This window comes from Ambystoma mexicanum, chromosome 14 (assembly GCF_040938575.1).
Source record: "Ambystoma mexicanum isolate Mex_15411 chromosome 14, UKY_AmexF1_1, whole genome shotgun sequence".
NCBI lineage: Eukaryota > Metazoa > Chordata > Amphibia > Caudata > Ambystomatidae > Ambystoma > Ambystoma mexicanum.
Window position 1 is genome coordinate 133,152,493 of NC_090940.1, and position 20,425 is coordinate 133,172,917.

General features: G+C 49.6%; 1 protein-coding gene across 2 annotated transcripts in view; it reads left to right on the forward strand.

Annotated features, from left to right (window-relative positions):
- Positions 1-20,425, forward strand: part of ZFYVE26 (zinc finger FYVE-type containing 26) — a 1,501,667-nt gene that overhangs the window by 1,122,711 nt on the left and 358,531 nt on the right. For both annotated transcript variants that reach the window (XM_069638726.1, XM_069638727.1), the window contains one exon: positions 10,100-10,320. In XM_069638726.1, the coding sequence (XP_069494827.1) occupies positions 10,100-10,320 (221 nt within the window). The remainder of the gene's footprint in view (positions 1-10,099; positions 10,321-20,425) is intronic.

Genomic DNA, 20,425 nt, shown 5'->3' on the forward strand with positions numbered 1-20,425 from the left:
AACAAATCTATGGTTTTACGGATGTTATCTGAGCCCTGTCTTCCCCTAATGAACCCCACCTGGTCTCCGTGGACCAGTTTCGGCAGGATCCCCTCCATTCGCCCCCCAATCACCTTGGCCAGGATCTTTACATCGATATTCAACAGAGAGATTGGGCGGTAAGAGGAGCACTCCGAGGGATCCCTGCCGTCCTTGGGGAGCACCACTATAATAGCCTCCATCATGGAGTCTGGGAGGGACCCCCCCCCCTCCAGCACTACATTGAACACCTTAACCAAATAGGGGGAAAGGGTCGAGCGAAACCTCTTGTAGAAGTAGACTGAGTAGCCATCCTCGCCCGGGGAAGTGCCCACCTTCATACCTCTGATCACACGTTCCACCTCATCCTTGGTCACCGGACCCTCCAACCCCTCCGCCATCTCCCAGGTCAGGGCCGGGATCCGTATAGAATTCAGGAACCCCTCAATCTCCACCTCGCCCCCATTGTATTCAGACGAATATAGCTTCTCATAGTATCGGCGGAAGGCCTCACCAATATGGGGAGTATCGTAGCCTACCTCCCCACCTCGTTCTTCACTGCTTTCACTAATCTGCTTCTCTGAACCTCCCTCAGTTTCCAAGCCAGAATCCTATCCGCCCTGTCCCCTTTTTCATAATACTTTTGTTTGACCAGTTGAAGACTTCTCTCTGTCTTGTGGAGGAGGAGGTCTTTCAACTGGAGCCTGTAGTCTTCCAGGGCGGCCACCTAATCACGGTCTAAGGGGTCTGTGGGGTGACCTCCCGGTTGGAGTTGGGCGATTTTCTCCCTTAGTAGCCTTTCCTGGGCCTCCCTCTCCCTTTTTTTCTGGGCTCCCATTTTGATCAGGACTCCCCGTAGGGTTGCCTTGAAGGCGTCCCATAGGGTATGCGAACCTACCTCCCCATTGTCATTGAGTTCAAAAAAATCTGTGATAGCCTCGAGAACCTCCTGAGCTAGGACCTCGTCCTTTAACAGGGAGTCGTTGCACTTCCACCTCCCCCTGCGTTCGCTTAGCCTTCCCCTTGCTATAGTGACTCGGACCAGGTCGTGGTCGGACCAGGGGACGGGGTCGACCCTATAGCCAGAAATGAATGGGTACAGGATCTCGTCCACCAAGATTGTAGTCTATCCTGGAAAACGACATATGGATAGCTGAATAATATGTGAAAGAGGGGGTGTCCGTGATCGGGATCGTGTCCATAAGACCCAGTTCTGAGTTGACCCTGTGGAAGTTACGCGCCATGGTCTCATCTGCCGCCCCGGAGGGCTGCGGTCCTGCACGTTTCCTGTCCCAGGTTGGGTCCAGGACCATGTTGAAGTCCCCCCGCCCCCCCACAACACTACCGTGCCATGAACAAAGTCTTGAGTTTATCCCACACCTCCTCCCAAAATTGGGTTTGGCCTTCGTTTGGGCCGTAGATGACAGCCAGGGTGAGTGGGGCCCCCTGTAGGGATCCCCGCACTAACAGGTAACGGCCCCCAGGGTCTTTCAGCGTGGCCTCGTTCTCAAAGCCCACATTCCTCGCTACTAATATGGCCACCCCTCTCTTTTTGCATTTGTGGGAAGCGCTGAAGACCTCCCCAATTCCCCCTCCCCGCAGTTTGGGCTCCTTCCCCCGTGGCCAATGAGTCTCTTGCACAAAGAGAAAGTCGAGGTTGGCCCTTCTGAATTCCCTGCACACCAGGGATCTCTTTGTGGGGGTGTTTAAGCCCTGTACGTTGAGGGAGCCCACACCCAGGGCGGGCAGACTGTCAGCCATGATCTAGAATTACCTCTCTCTCGGTCACCGTCGTCACATTGCTCTTCCTTGCATGCTCCCTAAATTCAGCTTTACGTTCCCCAACTCACCCCTCCCCTACCCCCCGGGTGGGCCTAGAACAATTCCCCAACTGCCCCCCTTCCCCGAACCATAACTGAACTGCCCCAACTTCTGTGTGCCCCATCATACCCCACCCCGGCGTCCAGCCAAATAGTTCCGCCATCGCTGACTTTTGTCCGAACCACCAGCCTGCCCACCTCGGCCAGGCAAACCGCGTAAGAAGCTCATCACCTCGAGCCCCCAAAGACCCCCCGCGGCCGTGTCCCATCTAGGAACCCCTCATACTTGCTGTTCTTTGGGACGGTGTAAGTAGTTAGTCCTCTGACTCTGTGCCCATCTGACCAGGACACTACGGGTTGTCCCCGTTCTCAGTCCTCGGAGTCATTCCGTTCCCCGTCCTTCGCTGGGGAGGGGGTGTTCATTTTCCTGAATTTCCTCGCACCCATGCGCCTTCTTCTTTCTCCGGACGGGCCAGGGCCATTTGGTCTGCCATGCTCCGGCCCTGAAGGACCCCTCCTGGGGTTTGTGTCCACTGTGTATTCTTGAATATCTCCCCTTATGTCTTCTTCCGTAATCAGGGTCGATCTTTGGCCCATGTATTCAAAAGTCAGGGAGAACGGGTAGCCCCATCTGTAGCGCACGCCCTTCTCCTTGAGCAGCTGTGTAAGGGGGCGGCACATTCTACGCTTGGCCAGCGTGTAAACAGAAAGGTCCTGGTATGTGGAGGCCTGGGCGTTATTGTAGGTGATTTCTCTGGCTTTTCTGGCCTCCTCCAGCACTTTCGTCTTCTCCGAGTAGTTGTGGAACCGGACCAAAATCGACCGAGGGGCCCCAGCCCTGCCCCCCGCTCTGTGCACCCTGTCAAATGTGAGTTTGGTCGTCATCGCGTCTGCGAACAGGGGGGTGATGATATCGGGCACCGCTTGGGTGACGTCCCTCTCCGTTTCCCCCTCCATTTCGGGCACTCTGAAGATTCTGAGGTTGTTCCTCCTCTCCCTATTCTCGAAATTGTCCATCTGCCGGGCCCTTTCCTCGTCCCTCTTCTCCAGGGCCTCCAGCCTCATGCTTATATGAACGTCCTGGGCAGCTGTTGACGATTGGTAGGTCTCGACCTGTAACAGTCTGTTCTCGACCTTATCCACCCTTTGGTCCATTTTTTACTCGAATTTCTGGGCAATGTCGGAGCGCATATCCCTGATCTCCTATAAGATCGAAGCGAAGCCCCTTTCCATTGCAGCTGAGGAGGGGGCTGCACCCTTCGATTGGGCCATAGTCCGTTTAAGGCTCTTACCTGTGCTACCTCTAGCAATCTCCTGGAAGCAGAATCCTTGAAATGCGTCCCTCCAGCTCATCTGATGCTTCCCAGAGCCCCGTTGTCCAGACACCCGCGGCCCTGGAGAAAAAGGGGGGGGGGCCTCCAGGCCAGACCTCGGCCTCCTTCCCGGGGCGACCCGAGGGGGGACCTGCCAAGGGGGGAAAGCGAGGCTAGGTCACTCCTCGCTTGAGATAAATGCTTCACTGATGCCCCTTGGGGGTAGTTGTATGCCGGGGGGGGCGGGCACACGCCTGGTTCAGCAGAGGGGAGAGGGGGGGGCCGTGGCTCTCGCGCCCAGCCTGTGGGCTCTTGTCTCGAAGAGGGGTGGGGGGCCACCTCCGGGCGGGCACACGCCCCACCAGCGGTAGGCGGGGGCCTCACACCCGGGAAGTCCCCGCGGCCGATTGCGCTGCCTCCGTGTCACGAGAGGGGGGGCTGGGGCATACCACCAATCCCTCTCGGCATTTGCCTGCATTCTCCAGGGGCCCCTCGCCGCCTGCGTGGGGCTCCAGGAGGCCCTCCCCACGCCGCTCGCTCACCTGGGGGGCGGCTCCTGGCTCCTCCAAATCGCCGCCTCTGTCTTCGCCAGGGGGCTGCGGCCGCCCGTGCTGGAGATTCCTGGGGGGGGGGCGTTCCCGGGCCCGCTCCGCTTCCTCCGCTCTGTCTGGGGGGGGGCGCCGGGACTCCAGTGGCGCCATCCCAGTCCCCCAAGTGTCGGGCGTGCTCCTGCCACCCACCGTGCGGGGATCCCGGCCTGTTGTCCTTCGGTTCGGGGCGTGGGGGGAAGGGCGGAGAAAGCCATCACCCGCTCCGTGGCCGCCTCCACGCTCCGCTGGGGGTCCAGACCACAGAGGGGGGGGGTACCAGTCATGGGAGGGGTGGGGGGGGGCAGGACGGGCAAGAAAAGTCTGTGTGAGCTCCGGGGGACTCCGCCTCTCCCCCGGCTTCGTGAGCGCCTGGGCCCTGCTGCGTATCCTGCCCGGGCGCCCCGGGACTCGTTCTCTGGCTGTCTGGGGCTCTCAGACTCCGCTCTTTCGATCACTGGGGGCCCAGGGGGGCCAGAAGGTCGATCCACCACGTGGGCCTGCCGGGGGACCTCGGGGGGGGGGCTCAATCCCCTCGGGTTTCCAGGCTTCGGCGGGAGCTGTGCACTCAGGCAGCCATTGCCTGTGCGCCCCCTGGTGGCCTCTCTCTTTTCCCTACTTTACAGGTTCAACCCAATTCAGTCAGAGAAACACTATTGTACTGGGAAATTACTCTGGGTTCTTTAGCTCCCTATCGAGCAACTCCAGAGTAAGCAGGGGTAGACTTGCATTCCCATGAAGAAATCAGATTGGACCCGAGAGGGATGGTTGTAATTGAAACAGGGATTGGAGTACACATTCCCCCAGAGCATATGGGATGGATTGCCCCTAGATTTGGCCTAGCATTGAAGGGACTTCAAGTGTTGGGAGGGGTAATTGATGCTGATTACCAAGGCGAGATTAAAGTCATCCTAATGAATAGTGGGGACCAATTGTTATCGATCCACAAGGGTGATCGAGTGGCCCAATTGATCATTATTCCCGTTAAGTTGTCCATGATTAAGAAGGGGGAGCCTCCTACAGTGTTAACTACCCGTGGGGATCGCGGTTTTGGCTCTTCAGACAGTATGGTACCGGGTGCAAAGGTGTGGATGGAAAAGCCAATTGGCCCACCAGTGCCCGCAGATGTCATTGCATCAGGCAAAGTTCAAGTAGTTTTAGTCATGGAGCCTGGTAGAAAGAAATGGCAATATGTGCTCGCAGACAAATGTTACCTGAGAGAGTGATGTACAACACTGATATCTCTTTTCTGGGTTTGCCTTGTAGATCCTGTGTCTGGCTGGTGTAATTGTGGTACTAAATGGACTCCATTTGGGAGAGTTAAACAGCCTGCTGCTACCAACGAAAAATGTCACATCTGTGCCAGTGATCAAGGGGATACTGATAGTGATGAATGTTGTCCCAAAACAGCCTTATGCCAATGCCGAAAAGCCAGCCAGAGCGAAGACATGGATTTGTGAAATGCGGCAAACACGTCAGGAGCAAGTGAAAACAACCTTGATGCCAGTCATGCAAGAAGCATTTTCAGGACGTCGAAAACATTCTCCTATGATCACCCAGATGGAGAATATGTGGATATATCTGGCACAGCAGGTGCTTAACATATCGCACTCCTGTCTTACTGATGTGCCCAATGCTGAAGCTTTACTGACTACGTGCTTAGTAGCAGTGCCGAAGCCTGTTTCGGTTTAAAAGCATATCTTTGGCGTCACACACAACGATTCTTTGGTTCAAGATTCGGATATTAGGCAATCTTTTTCCGTTTATGAGTACTGTAGGTTTTGCCAAGAAACCGATCGCAAATTTAGATATTTGACACCTGTTATTACTTATAATATAACCCAAGGTGATGTTTGTTATTTTATGACCTGCAATGCACAAGAAATTGGCAAATGCCAACAGATCGATTTAACCAAACAGCACAATCATACAATGTTTGAGCAGCGACTGTGTTCGCGAGTGCCACGCACATGCACCAGCGTAAATAATACTATGTCTTGTAATCATACAGTGATAGCTGCCAGTCATTTGAATCATGTGAAACCTCCAACAGGATGGCTCTTTTCATGTGGCAACATCACATACACTTATATTCCAGCTAACATTTCCGGAGGCCATGTGCTTTAACTCGATTAGGACTAAGGATGTTTCCTTAACACCCAGCGATAACTCGAGGTAAAAGGTCAACTTTCAAATCTGTGGGTCTATCTCCTGATTGTGATTCACATGTACACTTGTTATCAGAAGCTGAGGTTCTAGCATTAACGCTTTCATTAGTGGGAATTTGGGGTTTAGCTGCTGGGGGTTACAAAACTTTGATGAAATTAGCATGTTTAGTAGTCAAAAGCCTTAATCATACTTCTCAGGCATTAGAAGAATTACTCCTTGATAGTCAAGTTATTAGAAAAGCAACTTTGCAGAACAGAGCTGCTGTTGATTACCTATTGCTAAAGCATAATTTAGGGTGTAACGCATTTGAAGGTATGTGTTGGTTCAATTTAAGTGACCATTCACGATCCATTGGAAGTCATATTCGAGGTTTGAGGGATCTCATTTCTCAAGTGTCTCGATCATACTGGGAATTGATGGGATTGGTTATTTTCATGGATACCTGATATTGGGGGTACACTACGTTACGCTTTTGCTTGCATTTTCATTATATTAGCTATCATAATAGCTTGCTGTTGTATTCAATGTATTCCCAATTTAGTTTTAATGTTTCATAGGTTTTATAGACCGGCTCCTTTGCCACCGGGCTATGGAAGGTAAATATCCAAGGGTGGAATTGTTATGCTTGAACTAAAATGGCGCTGGTGCGCAGTGCATTATGGGAGCGCTCGGAGCCATGATGGATATTTACTTCATGCCGCAGTGAAAAGCTGCCCACATTTTGCTGAGGAAAACATGTTTTCCAAACCTGGTATGCGGTCAAGGACATTTCTGGTGGGAAAGGTAACTTTGTTACAGTTTGTTATGAGCGTGTTTTTAGAGGAGGGAGGTACTTTGCTCCTTGAGGGTGGCTGTCGATTGACCCAGCTGGCAACCAACGGCTGCTCATCAATGCGCAAGTGCCATTTCCAGAAGGTTCGAGAATCGACACCCCTTTTTCGGAGTGTGCATATATGCGGGGCCCCAGGGGTGATCAGGTGAGACTTCAGCCGGAGGAGGACGCTTACGTCCGGCATTCCTGTGAGCTGTGGTACTCTCGGCCTGGCTGTTCCCGGGGTCTTCCAGCCGCTTCTGAGCGAGATGAGGAATCCAGTTACGCTCACGGTGATGTATTTCCTTTCTGCTGTGAGTTATTTCTATGTTATTACTGGTTGCTTTTAAACTTTGAATAAATAGCCTATAAGTGCTCATTATTTTCTAAGAGTGTGTGGTTGCGAGTTATTGGGTCTTTCTGCGTTCAAAGTATTGGCTCTATAATTACATTGGTGATTTATGATTTTCCGTGTACTCTGAGGAGAGCAATACAAGGGGTACCCACTAAGCTTGTCCAAGGTCTGTCAGTGGTAATGTGACAGAGCTGTCTTGACATGATTTTCATTGTAGCCCACTTGCAAGTCCCTAACCTCCACCCCATGGACAGTCAGAATCCCCTATTGAGGCTCTGTCAGGTTTTGCAGCAGTGACTAGTGCTATATTTGATGCAAAGCTCCGTAGGAAGTTAGATCTCTGCACTTTATGGCAAGAGAACAATCTGTTCCTGAGCCCCTGACAGCTTTATTGTTAGTCAGCAAAAGTGTCATGGGTCTCCTCCCGACAAATCCCCCCGCAGAAGGTTAGCAACCAACTAGTATTATCCTTGCTTAAATGAACAACAGTAAATGTCATCAAATGTCCCTATACAGTTTTATCACTAAAACAGCAAGCATTTACACTAGCAAAATAGTTCCCCCTTACACTCATACAATAGAAACACATAAATAATGCTTCAAACTCTGTTTAACAATAATGTATGCTTATTGCATTGTACAGTAAGTGAGCAGTAAAAATAGTACAGTCAAACAATAAGCAATTTCAATATTATCAGTAATGTTCTTGGGTATAATCCTATCATTCTCCCTTTTCCCTGTTTACTTTTAGGAATCTAAAGCCTATATCCAATCAAGGGTGAAGCCAGCTAAAATATGGCACAGTAAAACTAAGGCTATACTTGCATTAGTGTGATAAATATAGGCAAGACAGTAGTCATGTGCTGTATTTTCATGCACTGGAAAATGGAAGAGGTTGCAACCCTGTCAAAAGCCCATGAAAATAGAAGTAAAACAGTAACAATCCATCTTTTGAATTCCTCTCCCCTATCGACCAATGCATTTATGGAGTTATGTGTCATGACCAGAAGTAGTACAATGCGAAGTACATGTTTTGAAATGCTGTGTACGCAAATTTGCACCACAACTCCACTCAAGATGCCTCAGATGCAGTAGACAGTCGAGACCTAACCTGATAAAATAGCATGACCACTGTACATTTCAAGACAATGGAAATAATATGAACACATTCTATTAAAATTCTAATTCAAGCTTCAAAACAATATGAACAAGAGCAAAATATGAATTTGGAAAAATTGCCAAAATGCCAATAATGTATTACCAAATGTGGAGGGAATATCCATCTGCAACGCTTCTGGCCCCATCTGCTGCCATCCAATAGCCCTGTGAGTTCTGTGAGCATGGAATCTGCTCGCCAACTGTTCAGGATTGTCTCTGTATGACCACACTCATGTCAGAGTATACTATATAGGGTTGAATGAGGCCTTATCTTATATAACATGACTTCTAACAGCCAATCCGTGTCTGCAGTGTCAGAGTGCATTTTCCCCATTGTACTGCCGGCTGCAGAATGGGCTTATTGTGCAAATAATTAAAGTGAATCATAGCCTGCAATCTAATACCTGCCGATTTGCCAACTGCTGCTATTCCCTATCATTTAACATGGATAGTTATGTAAACAAAAGTGAAGCTCTTATTCCCGCCATTAATAGATGGCCGCTATTGCAATTGGGTTTATGACGAAAATAATTCTTATTGATATTTCAGACAGGATTTCTTTGCAAAGCATTTTATTGCAAGGGTAAACAAGGATTGCTCAACTGAACATGTCATGGATGTTGTCCTCCATGTGGAAATTGATAAGCATGATTATAATGGTGTAATGTTAACTGTCCAAGCAGAATACAGCTTGAATTATTGTGCCTGTGCTCACCATATATATATAACATTTTGCATTTTCCTAGTTTTGTCATTTTTGACTTAGACAATTTTAGGTGTTCACTGTAGTTAACAGTGCTCCAACATGCCACAGCCTGGTGTGGCATAACCAAACCACTAAAGCAATACATTAAATATAATATTTAGGCAGTAATGTTTAATTGAAAAGGTATGTATATGCTGAGACCAGCCCTAAGGATAAAGGGGTGTATTGGCCACTTTTACTCCCTAGAAATAGGCAAATACTCCCAACAACAAAAAAATAGGGAGTACAATTACTCCCAAAAAAAAAAAGAAACCGACATTTAGAACATTGTCCCTCTGCTTTCACCCACACCGCTCCATTGATGTGTTTGGACCAGTAGTGCACATAGTACCACAGGAAGGAACTACTATTACTGCCTGATCAGAAGAAGTGAACATGTATCTTTAAATATGCATGAATAACGAGGTGCAAAGAAATTATTATTACAAAACATTTCCGTTTTCTAATTTGAACATATTTTTATCCGCTTATAAAATACTCCCATTGGAAATTGGATTACATTTTTACTCCCTAAAAGATCATTTTACTCTCACCTTTAAAAAATAGGGAGTAACATGCTTCCACCGCCAAATCTTATCTGGAACACTGGCTAAGACAAATGACCACAGTAGTTAAACATCTAATCAATATATTAGTTAGGTATGGGCTGCCCTTCTCAGCAGTATCTTCAAACAACAATCAAAGATATTAAGGTTACACAAATGCATATAGTACAGCACATCATGTGCTGCAGTGAGAGATGCCTCCTATGCCTGTGTTCGACATATGAAACTCCCTCAGAGGGGTATGATCCCAGAGCATTTGATATGTGTGTGTGCCTGGGAATAAATCATGACCTCCGATGCTCTTACTGCCTCTCCCCACTGCCCCTTCTTCTCCACAAAATGAAGCATCGTAGAGACTCAGAGACCCTCCCACCACCTATGCGGTAGTTCATTCTTTTACTACTTCTGCAAGCTTGATGCACGAAAAAGAGCACTGCCCACTCAGACTGGCTGAAGACCTGAAGTGTCATGATGTAGTGTTGCTGCTCTGTGATATGAACACGTGTTTTCTTCAGAAGTTCTTCACTGTTTATTCATGACCCTTGTCTCCTCTCTAGGCTCCCAGTGCTTCTCTGTGCATTGCCATTTTAAGTCTGCATTGTGACAGCATTGCTTGCGGCCATCTACTGATACAGCACAGCTGTGTGTTATCCCGAGCACTGAACAATCCAGAAATGGACAGCAGGCTTCTCATAGAAATCATGAAAAATCTGATATTCAGTGCAAAGATGATGTTTGTTAAATCTGGAAGAAGCCAGGATTTAGCTCTCTGTGACAGGCAAGTGGGCTTTTATTTTTGTGTACATCAAATTTCAATTTTATACAGCATCACCTTGTTTTATGAGTTGTTTAATGCAGTACCAGCCATCTCTCCTTTACTGCATTTAAAGAGTGCCTTGAAATAATTGACATTCATAACTGGATTAAACACAAAAGGGATTGTCAAAATTGCCGTGTCTGAATTTTCCTTTACTAATTCACGTTATAGGCCTATATCCTGATACCACTGCTTCCTACATGAATAAGTTGGTTAACACTTAGATGATGATTTGGCCTCTGCGGAGGGCTCCGTCATTGTCATGGCTATCCCGCTTGGGTACCAACTTACAAGTTTTGGAAATGCTATACTACCACAAATTAAGCATTACTAAAAGTAACAATCATCAGAGGAAAGTATATCTTACATCACATGTACAGCTGTGGCTCTGCGCTAACTGACCCGGCTCTGCATAGTCAGAAAACTGTTCTTTGGTATCCTTATGGGATGTCAATAGTTTATGCAGAAGCCAAAAGGTAGTGGTAGAGAGTGAGTACATAAGCCATAAAGTGTGTAATTGTGTGCGTGCGTGTGTGCACGTGTGTGCCTGCGTGGGCTCTGCTTGGAGTAAAAAGGGATGACGACAGGCTAGAACATAAATATAGGTATGACCCAAACCCTCAACACACCAAATTTGTGATATTCTCAGGAGCAAAATAGAAGTCCGCCATCTGCCATCATTATGGCAAAAAAGAAGTTTATTGCAGAGCTGATTTCTAGGGCCATTTTCAAATTCCTGCTGGATCAAAAATATCCTGGAATTAACAAAAGAGGTGGGAAACGAAAACCAATGCAATCAGATGCAACAAGTTTGCAGCAAGCAAATCAATGACATAAGGAGCTGCAACTCCCATGCCCCAACTCAACATGAATCTTGCACAGGAACCCCAAAAGACCACCCCCTTAATCTACTTGATGATCACATTCTGTACCATGATGTAATTGGGGACTCAATTGAAAAGTAGGCAGATAGCAGCACATGCAGTAAGAATATGTTCCTTAAGTACATATCCTTAGAAGAGACAAAATATATAGTGTCACATTTGAGTCCCACAAACTGCATAGAAGGATCCCTACAAGTCTCAGATTATTAAATCGTGTTTTGAGGTCTGGGCTCCTATGATCACAAAAATTGTGAACAATTCCTTTCATGACTCCACCATTCCTGATGTTCTCAAACCGGTGTGGGCCACACCTTTTCTTAAAAAGTCAGCCCTGGATTCCAAGATGGCCACTAACACGAACTGACGTGCTGACGGCTGCTCCCGAGCCCAAGGAAGATAAATTGAGGATTCCACCACCCCGATCTTCAGCACGGTGGGCAAGGAGTGAGCAACCCCCCCCCCCCCAGGAAAAGCAAATGCCCTGGGGAAGGAGGAATTGGCCTGGAAGCACCGCAACAGCGGAGACATGAAGCGGAACCTAGCCCACCGGATATAGGCTGAAGGATACAGCCCCCTGCTGAAGAATCAGGGGATCCAGTGCGGAGCGGAGCGGGCGCCGTCCCAGTCCGACTGCTGGGAGAAGCGGAGGAGAGGGGAGAGTGCGGCCCCCTGAATCCCCCAGGACTGGGGAGGACCCAAGGAAGAAGGCTCCAGGAACCATGGAGCAGCAGGACTGAGTCACGCAAAAAGAGAACTCAGACGCAGAAGGAGAGCGCCGGGAGGAGACAACCAACCTCCTAGAGGAGCCCACCGCAGCGGTAGAGAGTGCGGTCCGGAGGAGAGCATAGGCAGGAAGTGTTAAGGAGAATTCTCTGTATAGGCTAATTTCCCAAACCTAGTGAGTCCCCCAGCAGCTTTGCAGGATTTTTGGGGTTTATTTTTTTCTCCTGCTAAGAGTGAGACTCTCTTTCTCCCACTCTTAGGCATGATTTGAGGTATGTCTTTGACTCTTTGTGTGCTTATGAGCTATGGGGTCTTTTACTCCATAGGGTATCATCTGTTTTTTTGTGTATGTGTTACACAGCACCCTCAGTGCAGTAACACAGGGGTGTCATAGTGACCCCCAAACATAGACTCCATACCCTGGGACTGACTACTGTCTCCCAGGGCAGGTTTGACTTTACTAGTCCAAAATTGTGAACAGGACCAGTGCAAACCATCATAGTGTGGAAGTGCTGGAAGGGGTTCATTCGATTGCCCCTAGGTCTGTTTCCAAGGGGGCACTGTAAAGTCCCCCCTTGTCGAGTTTCTGGCTGGTGGCAGTGGTTACCACGCAAAATATTCCACCAGAATATTTCCTACGGGATTTTCCCATTGATTTTAAACGCACCACTTTTTGGTGCAATGTTAAAGATACCGCTGGTTTATTTATTTAATATTAAATCAACGGTTGGGTCTTTTTGCCAGAACTCTTTTCTAAAATGGCGTTCGTGTCCGTCTCTGTAATTCTAACCAAGGTCGAGTCCTTTGTTCCACTTTTTGGAGGGCTTCTCCACAGAAGCCCTCCAAATGGTGCCATTCTGTCTGGGTTCCACAGGATGTGTGGGGAGGGGAATTGACACCCTGCACTGCGTTGCCTTAGCAACCCAAGTCGCACTCTGTTCTGATTGGCTCGGTGGTGAGCCGCCCGGCTCAGCACTTAGCATGTGTGAGTGACAGCTAGGCTGTTGAATGGGGTTTTTTCTGCATAAAAGCAGGGCCTTTGGGACTGGAACTTCAGAGGTCACCACAGAACCTAAGAATCTGAAGGGGGAAGAAGCTAAACCATCTGCAATGACGACACCACCGGTGGAGCCCTGCTGCAACAAACTCACCACTTTCCCAACGACAAGAGTAGATCTTCTGCTAGACGAGTCTTCTTCCTTTGAGCTGGTGGGATCAACCAGTTCGCCCCTTTCGCCTTCCAAAGACATCTCTTGGTCGAATCGCCCGTGCCAAGCACCCGGGCGGCCGGACAGCCAAGCTTCACCACTTTGACGTGAATAAAAGGAACTCACCTTTTAACCGACGAACTCCGCGGCTGCTTTCATCCCTGTGTGGTGCATCGACTCCAAGTTTCCTCCTCAAAGAGATCCTCTCTTCCCCGGGTCAAAACAACGAACTGCAACCACTGGCAGGAACAACTACCACCGCTGGAGCTTCCTCTCTCTTTAAGGTACTGTGTTCTGCCTGGCCTCCCTTTCTATGGATTGCTAAAGGTGACCCTTAAATCCTTGGCTTTCCAACTGGGTTGGCCCCAGACCTTGTAACTTTACTTCTTGAATCACCCCAACCTCTTTTGAACATTCTGCAAAGACTTTTAGTGCATATTAAACTGTGTGATCTTATGCACATTTCTCTTTGTTCCATTTAAAGTGGGCCTGGCCTATGAACTTTGGCTCTACAGTGTATACAGCCTTTATTCCCTTGCTTTGAATTTCTAAAAGTGTTGGGAACTGTTTTATTTTTATGCTCTGCCTTTCTCTCTCCCTTTAACTTAACTATTGGAGTGCCATCTAGGTTACGCGCTCACATCCGTTTTAACAAATAGTGGTGTTTTAACTCTGACTTGTCTAATAGTTATCAAGGGAGGTGTGTATACTTTACCTGACAGTGTTTTAACTTGCTTTTGATTTAGAGTGCTAGTGTATTGCCTAAAGTGTGTTTTAAATAAATAATTATATACTTTTGATACAAAGCTCTGGTCAGTGTTTGTTTGCTCTACTGTGTTTTTGGCCTTATTGTTATACTCTATATACTGCCCTACTCTTCTTGGAGAGGTCTGGCTACTCCGCCACAGCTTCCAGGTAAGTCTGGGTGGTGCAGACTACTACCAATTGGGTTTACTGCTTACTCCTGTAGTCTTAATCGTTTTGCAGTGGTCCCCAAGGGAACTGCACAGGATTCTGCCTAACACTCTGGAATTCCGAAGAAAGTGTCCCCGTCTACCACCTGTGGCCAGGAAGGAAAACCATGTGCCACAGCTACTTCTGGAGGTACGAGCAATGCTGAAAAGGACGTGATAGAACCAGACTGGCGGTTGGTGACCCATTCTGGACCTTTGTCGTCTAAACAAATACATCAAGTCCCTGAAATTCCGGATGGTCACCCTGCAGCATGTGCTGGGACAGCTGGAGGGAGGGAGACCTCCTATCGTCGCTGGACTTGGAAGACGCCTACTTCCACATTCCCATACTCAAAGGACATCGAAAGTTCCTACGATTCGTGGTCCACACTACCTACTGGGCGACACTACCAGTTCAAGGCCCTGCCCTTTGGATTCTTCACCAAGTGACTGGCACCAGTGGTGGCAAGGCTGCGTCTGCAGGGGATCCACGTATACCCCTACCTGGATGATTGGCTCATCCGAGCAAAGTCAAGGGAACTCGCTGTCGATCACACAGCGAAGACCGTCCAATTGCTCACAGATCTGGGATTCTTGATCAACTTTGCAAAATCCCACTTGGTACCGTCGCAAGACGCACTGTTCCTGGGAGCCAGACTCGACACAGTGGCACGATTGTCTTCGCCGTCGGACAAGGTAAAACGCTTGGGCAAGGTAAAACGGCTGTTGACCATGTACATGGCCAGGGTGAGGTCCATCAAGTCCCTACTCGACATGATGTCATCGTGCATCTACCTCGTGCGCCTATGCAGGTTGCGGATGCGACCACTACAGGAGTTCCTCGATGCCCGTTGGATGCAAGCAACGGACAGCTTCGAAGACAAGATCTCCCTCAAGAAGACATTCCGCCAAGCAATCCGGTGGTGGGGCAACCGCGTGCATCTAGCGCAGGCATGGACTTCCAGACCCCGACAGATCAGGAGACGGTGACAACGGACGCCTCCCTAGAAGGATGGGGAACGCACACCAGAGATCTCCATGCAAGAGGCCTTTGGCTCCCGGAGGAGAGGTCACTACACATCAACGTCCTGGAGCTCTGAGCTGTGTTCTGGGCCCTCAGGTCGTTCCTCCCATCCCTCATGGGCAAGGTGGTGAGGGTCTTCACCGACAACACCACCACAATGTTCCACATCCAGAAGCAAGGGGGCACCAGATCCCCAGCCCTATCCAAGGAAGCGCAGGATCTGTGGCACTGCGCCGTTGACCATGGGATGTGCCTGGTACCCTTCCATCTGGCAGGAGTAAAGAACACCGTCGCCGACTCGCTCAACAGGGTGCTGCGCTCGGGCCATGAGTGGGAACTCCGGCAGGATCAAGGGGATCTGCTATTCCGACGATGGGGCAATCCCCAGATAGACTTATTCGCGACGAATGCCAAGTGCCGGAGGTTCGCCAGCAGGTTTCCCCAGCTCGGGAGTATGGGCGATCTATTCTCCTTCCCCTGGGATGGCCTGTTCCTGTATGCGTTCCCACCGTTCATGTTGCTTCTGCGACTCATCAGTCAACTCAGATGGTGTCACCAGGATTGGTGATATCCTCGTCAGAGAACGTATAATCCGATTCGCCACCCTCCCCTAACTCCTCACCTTCGTCTCTTCTTCCAGTACCCTTCTTCCCTTTACTTCTTGGTCGCTCCTTTTTTTTATGTAGGTAGGGGCGCCCACGGAAGGAAGCCACCGTGTTACCCAAAAAGGGTTTCCGGTGCCTCCTCCCGGGAACGCCGGTAAGGGGAAAAAGCCAAAAGGCACAAAAAACCCCGAAGCGACCTGCGTGACTCTCCTTCGGAATGAGCTGGAATGTGCTGGAATGCAGTCGGCTGAAGCAGATACTCCGTGGTTATTAGGATGAAGCTCCGAAGGAAGGTAGGCAGTAAGTAGAACGGAAACTCACAGGGAGAACCAAGTCCAAAGGTGAAGCGCAATGAATAGGCAGTCCTTAAACAGGCCGGGATCTGGTACACGGGAGATCACAGAGGAAGGTATCCGAATCAGAAGAATCAGCTATCCAAGAAAACAGGCCTAGGTCTGGTACACAAAGAGGCAGGCAGGAGGAGAAAACAGGAAGGGGGAATAGAAGAAGGAAAAAAAAGGGCAGAAGGCAAGACAAGGGGAATAGGAAAAGGACCCAATATAATTCGGGTATAACCAGCAGTGAGTGAGAGCAGGCGAAAAGGCAGACAGCACTAACGGAGGAAACCGGAAGCGTTGCAACGCGTACACAACCCGGAAGGAGCTGTATTTATACTCCGGGCCGCGTAAGCGCGCATACGCACGGGCGGAGCTGAAAGTGGGCGTGACAGGCTACCAGCGTGCATGGCCGGATAATGTCCGCGCCGCCAGCGGTTCCACAGATGCCAAGTACCGCGTGGCATGACAGATGGTCCCGGTACAAGATGATCCTCGTCGCACCGGCGTGTCAGAGGCAGATATGGTTCCCGGACCTTCTGGACTTGTCAGCGTTCCCCCAGTCAAGCTGCCGACAGACGCGGATCTTCTCGCCAGGGAAGGAGGCGCCATCCTGCATCACGACCCGGGATCACTGAACCTGCAGGCCTGGCTCCTGCAGCCCTAGAGTTCGGAGGCTAGGATATCCCGGCGGACTGCAAGGAGGTCCCTGCAAAGGCCAGGGCATCCTCGACTCTTAAGTGCTACGGGCATAAATGGAAGAGGTTCTCTGTCTGGTGCCATGCATAGAAGATCAACCCTCTATGGATTACAGCTCCTCAAGTGCTGCCGTACAAGGCGAGGTTGGAGCATGCCTCCATCAAGATCCATCTGGCGGCTATCTCCCGCTACACCAGAACTCCGGGGCAGTCGTCGCTGTGGTCTCACCGCCTTGTGAAGGAGTTCATGAAAGGACTGTTCCGCCCGTTCCCGCTGGTGAAGGCCCCAGCGTGGGAGCTCAACGTGGTCATGACCAGACTCGTCGTCCCGCCATTTGAGCCTCTGCATTCGGCACCATTGAAATTCCTGTCCTGGAAAACAGCGTTTCTTGTGGCCATCACCTCCGCACGACGAGTGGGAGAGATCCAGGCCGTCTCCTCCTGTAAACCTCCGTACCTGACATTCCACGAGAAGAGGGTAGTGCTGAGGACTCGCCTCTCCTTCATGCCCAAGGTGCCGACGGACTGCCATCTCAACGAGCCCTTGGTGTTATCTGTTTTCTTCCCATCGCCTTCATCGACGGCTGAGAGGACTTTGCACTCGCTGGATGTGGCTAGAGCGCTGAAGTTCTACGTGGACCGCACAAAGAGTTTTCAGAAGACATCACAGCTGTTTGTGAACTTTGGACCTGTGAACCAAGGAAAGGCCCTCTCGAAAGCTTCCATTTCCAGATGGCTCTCCGGCTGCATCATGCACTGTCACCGGTTGGCAAACCGCCCGTTGCCCGGCCGTCCGAGAGCTCATTCAACCAGAGTGATCGCTGCTACCACGGTGTTCCTGTCTGGTGTGCCCTTGCTGGACATCTGCAGGGCTGCTACGTGGAGGTCAACGCACACCTTCACGAGATTCTACTGCATCGACCGGGATTCCAGAGAGGAGTCCAGAGTCGGCCAAGCAGTGCTGCGCAACCTGTTCGCTTGAAGGTGAGCCTGGTGAGGAGGTAATAGATGCTTAATGTTGAGTTTATGGAATGCTTAATGTTGAGCATTGCCACCTCCCGTGGTTGTGCATGTGTGTACTGCTATGTATTCTTGTATTCATGAGCATGTGAATCCATGCCAGACCCCATGCTGGAGAAGGAACAAGTTACTGACCTGTAACTGTTGTTCTCGAGCATGGGTCTGGCATGGATTCACATGCGAACCCTCCCTCCAACCCCTCTGCGGCTCTTCTCTTGGTCCTACTGCCACTTTACGTGCTAACAAATCTGAAGATGGCTGCCAGAGGAGGGGCTTAGGTAGAGAGCAGTCATTAGCTGGGGACAGTATGACCCAGACACCAGTGATTTGTTATTAGTAGAAAGACCGTACAGAATTGAAACTGAAAATGATTTTTGCTTTACCGAGGGTTCCCAGCCTGACGACAGGGAATATTCATGAGCATGTGAATCCATGCCAGACCCATGCTGGAGAACAACAGTTACAGGTAAGTAACCTGTTCCTTATGAGGCAGAAATTCTATGCTAAAGCCGATAAGGCAGACAACCTATTAGCTTGGTTATTGAGGGAAGCCCAGGGAAAGAACACAATTGTAGTGGTTAAAGATGAAAGGGGGGCGTAGACTCACGCGCATGGAAGAAATCCAGGAATGCTTGGCCAAATATTATGATACCTTATATTTATTCCAGAACCCACATGATCAGACACAAAAGTAATTCCTGGAGACAATATATCTGCATAAGATCTCTCAAGAGGATAGGGAACTCATGAATTGGGAAATAACAGAGGAGGTCAGAAATATAATCACAAAGCTTCCCTTAAACAAAGCCCCAGGCTCAGATGGCTTCACGGCCGCCTTTTACAAAACATATTCACATATCTTGTCCCCCCGACTAGCCCAGTTGTACAACACATTTAAAACTACGTGCTGCATAACAAGCTCCAAGGAGGAGGTGCAAAGTTACACTGATCCCGAAGCCCAATAAAGACCTGGCTGAATGTACATCATATAGGCCCATAGCCCTGATTAACTTCAACGCTAAAATATACACAAAAATATTGTCGAAGAGGCTTGAGACACCTCTGCATGGCCTGATTCACGCAGACCAAGCAGGGTTTGTACTCGGAAGCCAGACAGCAGACAACATTAGGAGTGAAGCCCACTTGGTGGTTAGAGCGCAGAAGACGGCCACCCCGACGGTCTTTGTAGCATTGGATGCCGAAAAGGCTTTCGACCGCGTGGAGTGGCTGTTTCTGTTCCACGTAATGGAGAGAATGGGGCTGGGGGTCGACTACAACAATCCGTCAATCTGACTAGCAGTAAACGGATCCATGTCTAGGCCAGTTAGATTGAGTGGAGGAACTAAGCAGGGGTGTCCACTCTCCCTCCTACTCTATGCTATATATCTGGAACCCTTGCTACAAGCAAAAAGGGAGGAGCAGCAGATACAGGGGATCTCTTTTGGCGGACTCAGAACAAGATTGCCGCCTTCGCTGATGATATGCTCCTCTCGCTCACTAGCCCGATAGACTCGATTAAAGCATGTAGGACCCTCTTGGCAAGGTTTGTGGACGTATCGGGCTTGAAGGTCAACCTGAGGAAATCGTAACTATTGAACCTGGCTCTGGGGAAGGAGAAGGCAAGAGAGCTGCAAGCAGCGTCCCCATTTCTATGGAGACCCAGGGGGATCAGATACTTGGGGGTCAAAATCATATCGTCCCTATCAGGGTGATTCGACGCTAACTATGCACCCACTCTAAATGCAATACGGAAAGACGATACGGAAAGGAGGAATTACTAAGTCTCCAAATGGTCATGCTTCCACGTCTGCTGTACTTCTTTCTGGCGATTCCCATTGATAATACCCCAAGACTTCTTTAAGGAGCTGGGGAGGGTGACGAGGGAGTTTATATGGGAAGGGAAGAAGACACGTATTAGCGGCCGCCTGCTCACGACCCCAATGAGGACGGGGGGATAAGTGCTCCCTAACTTTCAGCAATACTTTGAAGCAGCGCAACTGAGAGTAATCCGCGAGTGGTTCGCACTGGAGGGGGCGTAGCAATGGAAGCAAATGGAAAGAGCGGTAGCCCAACATGGCCTGGCAGAGGTCCTGTGGCTCTCGAAACACTTGGGACCAAAACATTTATATAGGAGCGCCATCACAAAAGTGCTGGTGGATCCTTGGGACAAGGTGGCGAAGAGGCAGGGGATCACCACCTTCCCGTCACCATTCACCCCGATTTTCAATAACAAGGATTTTACCCCGGGAAGGGATGGGGGTAATATCCGTCCCTATCAGGGTGATTCGACGCTAACTATGCACCCACTCTAAATGCAATACGGAAAGACGATACGGAAAGGAGAAATTACTAAGTCTCCAAATGGTCATGCTTCCACGTCTGCTGTACCCTTTTCTGGCGATTCCCATTGATAATACCCCAAGACTTCTTTAGGTAGCTGGGGAGGGTGACGAGGGAGTTTATATGGGAAGGGAAGAAGGCACCTATTAGTATTAGGGAAGGGATGGGGGGGCCTTTAACAAATGGAGAGAAGGGGGTTGTGAGAAGGTTAGGGATATGTTCAAGGGTAACACAGTGAAATCCTTCCACAAGTGCAAACTAGACTTTGGGTGGGGG